This window comes from Dermacentor silvarum, chromosome 5 (genome assembly GCF_013339745.2).
Source record: "Dermacentor silvarum isolate Dsil-2018 chromosome 5, BIME_Dsil_1.4, whole genome shotgun sequence".
NCBI classification, from domain to species: Eukaryota; Metazoa; Arthropoda; class Arachnida; order Ixodida; family Ixodidae; genus Dermacentor; species Dermacentor silvarum.
Genome location: NC_051158.1, coordinates 90,821,627 through 90,827,032, shown reverse-complemented (window position 1 = coordinate 90,827,032; position 5,406 = coordinate 90,821,627). Strand labels below are relative to the sequence as shown.

Below are 5,406 nucleotides of genomic sequence, written 5' to 3'. Positions count from 1 at the left end.
CAAATGCTAATTGCATGGTTTACAGTTTTCTTGCTTATTATTATTATTTATTTTGCAGGAATGGCTTTTGCGCTCTCTGCAACGACGACATCATTAATGCAACTTTTTGGAACGCAACCACTACAGGAGCTGTGGACCGTGTTCGAGTTGCCCTTCCAGACGTGGTCGAAAACCAACCGGCCCTTCACCTCAGGCCCTGCAACGAAGACGCGCCGTACGACAATTGCACCCAAGCCGTACCGGAATTGGTGTCACGCCGGTGCAAAAATTACTACGCGCCAGTAGAGAACGCCGAAGACCCGAGCGGCCAAATATACCGGAACGTCTACTGCGCCATCTGCAACGGCGCTAACCTCTCCACCTTGACATGCAGTCCGGCTCAGCATCTAAGCAACGTCAGCGTGGTCAGTCGGAAGACAAACCTTTTACCTCCTGTCGCTGGCCCACCGAACCTGGCTGCGCTGTTCAAACCGGTTCTGAGGACGTCAGACTGTTACGTCGAACACGACGGTCACTGCTACATCAAGTATGCGCCGACCTTCTACACTGCAAGAAGGAGGTCGGGCATCGACATTAAGGTCAACGAGACGACGACGTCGTCGCCAGAAACGCCATTGCGTGAGCCGACGGGTCACTACAAGGTACACAACTACATCACCGTCGTGTCCATGTCTCTCTCCATATGCTGCCTCATCATGAAGGTCATCGTGTTCTGCGTTTACTAAGGAAGCCCGCAGTTTCTCGTCCAAGTGCACGCTGTGCCTCTCGGTCACGCTTCTCTTTACTCAGCTGTTATTCTTGGTCACCAGCTGCCAACGTCTCCCCGGGGTAGTTTGCGCGAGCACTGCTGTGCTTATTCATTACGGCTTCCTCTGCACTTTCCTCTGGACGACGGTGCTGTCGTTCGACATCTGGAGGAGTGTTACCGCGGTGAAGCTCTCGTCTATGCGTGAGAAAACCCTAGCAGCCTACGGCATGTTTGCCTGGGGCATGCCTACTATCGTTGTTCTCGGGGCCGTCGCTGTTCAGGTGATCGCGCCGTGGTCGATCTTCTCTCCCAGCTACGGCAGCCCGACTTGCTGGATCGGCACGTTCTGGGGCCTGACTGTGTACTTTCTCATTCCCATGGCGACGCTTCTGTTGTTGTGCATGTTCTTTTATTTTTCGGCCGTGTTCTACATTCGCACCACATCCACTGCCGTGTGCCCTTCGCGCGACGACTCGGAGCTCAGTGGAGCAGCAGGAAGTCGAGCCAGGCAGCAGAGAAACAATGCCGCGCTCTTTGCTCGTCTGGCTCTCATCATGGGCGCCGCTTGGGCAATCGCATTTCTTGGAACATTTATGCCTTATGAGGCAATCGACTCGATTGTTAACACACTCGTCGGTTTGCAAGGGGCGTACTTGTTCTTCGCGTTCAAAGACTACCGCTACTTGTACTCGTCGATGTCGACGCGGTGGAAGTCTATGCCCCTCTACAGCAGCAGCCACAGGACATCGAGCTTGGACGTGTCATCTAACATTTCCCGCCTCTCCAGATAGATGTGACAGCATTGCGTGAGAACTTTACAGTGGCAGTCCTGTGGCTCTCATGCTTTATGCCTCAGATAGTTTGATGTCGCCTAGCTGTCACCATTCGACATTGCCAGCGGTGATCCCTGGAATACCTGCCTAAAAATGTGTAAATACACGGACATGCAGTGCTTACGTTTCGAAACCATTTAATTGTGATAGTGAGTTGAGTGCACACCGACGGCGCCCCGTCGGACCCTGCTTCTTCGGACAAGAATAAAATATTTATCACAAATAATTTCTTGCTTTGATTGTCCACCATCATGCTCAAAGCTAAATTCCAGAGATAATTAGCATAGCGTTGCTGTCTTAACATTACTGAGGCCAACCAACATTTGGAGCCTGAAAGCAGTTCCTAAGCCTCATACCGCGCGTGAGCAAATCAGACAGGTTGTCCGATCCGTGGTGGGATCTCTACCTTGATGAATTCCTCATACACCTCACATCGGCGACTGCTGCCCACAAGATGTTCGAATTTTGATTCGGAACACTTTACCATTGACAATACGGCCGTGAATTTTATCCGCAATATCTAGTCAACTTGCGCACATGCCTGACCAGTTCTCAATCGCGGCCGATCTCCATGCGCGCCTGCGTGATCGTCATGATGGGGGAAAGTCAATTCGCAATCAGAAACGTTTTTTTATCCCTTTACATTAGCAAGCAGATCGCGGCTCCTTATGCAACCGGACTGGTGCAACTAAAGATGTACTTGAAGTGCGCTGGGTATTATTTCTCCACGAAGTCATTAATGAGGAAAAATGAACGCTTGCGGCTGCAGTAGCTGGTGGACCCAACTACGCCATTCGTTCTGCAGATTGTCCGGGTGAAACTTAATCCCACTTAATCTCGCGAGTCTGCAGCAACTGGAACAGTACCCGAAGGCGACGGCATAAGGTTTTACGAGTTCCGTTGGGTAAAAAAATTATTCTGCTGCCTGCGAGATAAATCGCTTTGTGTGAAGCTTAGCTTTCATTAAATTAGGTAGACTTGCATTCGAAAAATGGAATTCCTCCCTTCTAGGTCCCATTAGGCCAACAACGTTTTTTCTGAAGTTTCGTGGAATTAATCGTTTCGTTATTCGTAGGCTCTTGCTGATGTTCCAGTGCTCTCATCAAGTTCTCAACGCGTAGTCCACAAGCGAAGCGTCATACTCGCCGACTTCACGATTGCTTGCACTTCCAGGGAAACTGTGGTCATCTTTTGGTTTGGGGCCAGAATCTGTAGTCGACGCAATACTATTCAGCAGTCATTTTTGTTGTTATCTCCGTGGCTTGCAGTGATCTTTATTGGTTGGGTAGAGGTTGGTCGTTGTTAGCAATAACACTCTACATGCAGCTCCCAACGGTACTAGTTTTATCCTGCCCTCTTGTATTTTGCGTTAGATGTATCGCCTTCTTGAAAGCAGAATAATCGGAAGGCCTATAATTCTCGCTCCTGCATCGCTGTCTGAAACGACGCTTTTTTATATATCAGATCATTTCCACCGGCCTTGTTCTGAAGCGCAGGAGCATTTTAACAAGATCGCTATTCTCCAGGAAGTCGTCGAAATATTGCATCCCATGCCATATGCGAAGAAACATCAAACAGCGCCCAGATTTTATTGTCCTTGTTCGTTAAATAAATGCCGCAACCCACCCTGGGGGATCGGCCACAAATCGGGTGGTGAAAAACTATTATCCCAGGTTTTCCTTCTCAGCGCTCGTCATCGTCTTCTTTTCGTGATCCAGCCCAGAACGTTCAGAAAAGCAACGAAGCAGTTCTTTACGAGCCTCGGGCGGATAGTGGCATTGGAATTCTGTTGCTAACCACGAGATCGTGGATTCGATGACCGGCTATGGTGTCTGCATTGCGATGGGGGAAAACGCGGACAGCTACCGGGCTGTGGCTGCGCATGAAGCAGCAGCAAGTGGCGAAAACATTTCGTGGAACCGTGTCACGTTCACGTTGTCATTTTGTCGCACGCAACGTACTTTTTGTGGTAGTACCCATCACTGCAATACTTATTCAGGAAGCACTTATGACCAACGCGTTCAGAAAATGTGTTAATATTTTCCTCGTAGGTGTACTGAGATATTTTTATCGAATCTGTCGGCTTATTTTGACATCCTTAAATATTTTTAGCATGTAGATAACTATTCGAACGTAATCTTTTCCTAAGTTAGCCCAATCGGCCTTAGCCAGCCATCAGAACCAAGCTGACATCGAGCTGCGCTCCAGAGTGCTACAGCAAGTTGATCACGTCGACATTGAAACTACGTGAAATATATTCCTAGTTTCTTGTTGTTGTTTCTGATCCCGATTCTTTAACTTTGTGGCTGTTCAGGTGTCGTTATAAATGAAAGAGCTTCCAAACACCACCGTGGGAAAAGCCTATCTTCTATCGAGTGGGTAGTGGCCCCAAGGGGCGGTTTTCCGGCTGCAGCGAAGCGAAGGTACACACGACGCGTTCTGTATCGTTATCGGCTTTGAAGGCTGCTGGCGCCGTGCTTTCTCGTATGCTAGTAGCCGCGAGAGATGTCCATGTTCCGAAGAGATCGCAGGAAACGCATTGTGCATGGCGTTGCACTTCGAGATGGCAATGTACATGCAAGAAGGCAGTCGTGTAGTTGGTGCCTTTGTCGATGCCATGGTGGGAGCAGCTGTAAGAGAGCGATAGCACGGTAGGAGAGTTAGGCGCTCGCTTCGTGCTCTCCTATTTGGCCTTGTTCGCAAGACGGTGTTTGGCATTGGACGCCACCTAGTTATTGGTGGTTTTGTTATTTTGGCTGTAGCATCACAGCACTGCAAAAGAGCACAGATCAAGAGACAACTTGGCAAAAAGTATCCGAAAGCCGCTCACCATTTGTTTACAAGGCAAGACAGAACATTTATAGTACTGACATACAACAAAAAAGATGTAGAATATACATTACTTATAGCATCGCCTTGGTAGAATGCTTCAAATTATTATTTGGTTGACACAACCTCGTGTCACCATCATTGCACATCCGCCATAGAAGAAAAATTGCAGGAACCCTGCTCAGGGCTCACTCGACGTACAACCCTCCCACCCCCTTCTATTTTTTGCCGTGGTGGCGCTAAGTCAACGCAGACAAATCCAACGACACCTAAGTACTTCTTAAGAGTTGTGAATGCGAAAGCAATAATGTCCTATTGAACGCGGCTGAGCGGTCCTTCGAGTTTCGCACTACGAGTAATGTACATACCTTAGCGGTACGTGCTGCCCGAGCCAGCAAGCAGCATCATCCTGAGATGCCAACACCGGATGCCACCGACGTCCTGTGCGACGAGAGACCGAGGAAGCCGCAGCGGCCAGCGAGGGCAGCAGGTACTAAAGGGATACGTGGCGCGCGAGCCAGCTAAAATTATAATTTTCCCGTTTTTTTCTCTCAAACCACGCACACACCACAGTTGCAGCGATTATTTTGTATGAATGCTCCATGTGTGTTTATGCAGATTATTTGACTTCGCGCCGGCAAGCAAATACATAAAAACTTACGTATAATCTACTCAGGGAGTTCTCTGAATGATGCGTCAGCATCTCGTAGTAACGACGTGATGTTGAGTGCTCACACTTAACACCTGCTGGTAATCCTAACACTGCTCAGTGGCTGCGACTAAAGTCCCTATATAAGAAAAGTACCGCCATCCTTTGATAAACGCCGCTTCGCTCTCTCGCCTGTATCTCCGATTGGACGATGATAGCGCGCGCTTTTCACTTCTTTATATTTTCTTTTTTTACGCCTCAGAGCCATGTTGAAAGTCCTCTGCGCAGCCGCAGTCGCCGGAGGCGGCGGCGGCGCGCGCCTGGCCTGAAAGCTTCAACGTGGACTT

The 5,406-nt window shown here is 49.1% G+C and overlaps 1 protein-coding gene across 1 annotated transcript; it reads left to right on the top strand.

The window, feature by feature from the left end:
* Positions 1–367: 367 nt before the first annotated feature.
* On the top strand, positions 368–1,728 carry LOC119454228 (probable G-protein coupled receptor Mth-like 11). The gene is made up of 3 exons (XM_037716208.2): positions 368–404; positions 490–641; positions 727–1,728. The coding sequence occupies exons 1-3, from the start codon at positions 368–370 to the stop codon at positions 1,537–1,539; spliced, it is 1,002 nt and encodes a 333-aa protein (XP_037572136.1). The 3' UTR covers positions 1,540–1,728.
* Positions 1,729–5,406: the final 3,678 nt, after the last annotated feature.

Bases quoted from the DNA above. Each gene is read 5' to 3' on its own strand.
- LOC119454228 (XM_037716208.2), top strand. From the start codon at position 368: ATGCAGTCCGGCTCAGCATCTAAGCAACGTCAGCGTG. The intron at 405-489 runs GTCAGTCGGAAG...TGAGGACGTCAG, and splicing joins ATCTAAGCAACGTCAGCGTG to ACTGTTACGTCGAACACGAC. The intron at 642-726 runs GTACACAACTAC...GCGTTTACTAAG, and splicing joins AGCCGACGGGTCACTACAAG to GAAGCCCGCAGTTTCTCGTC.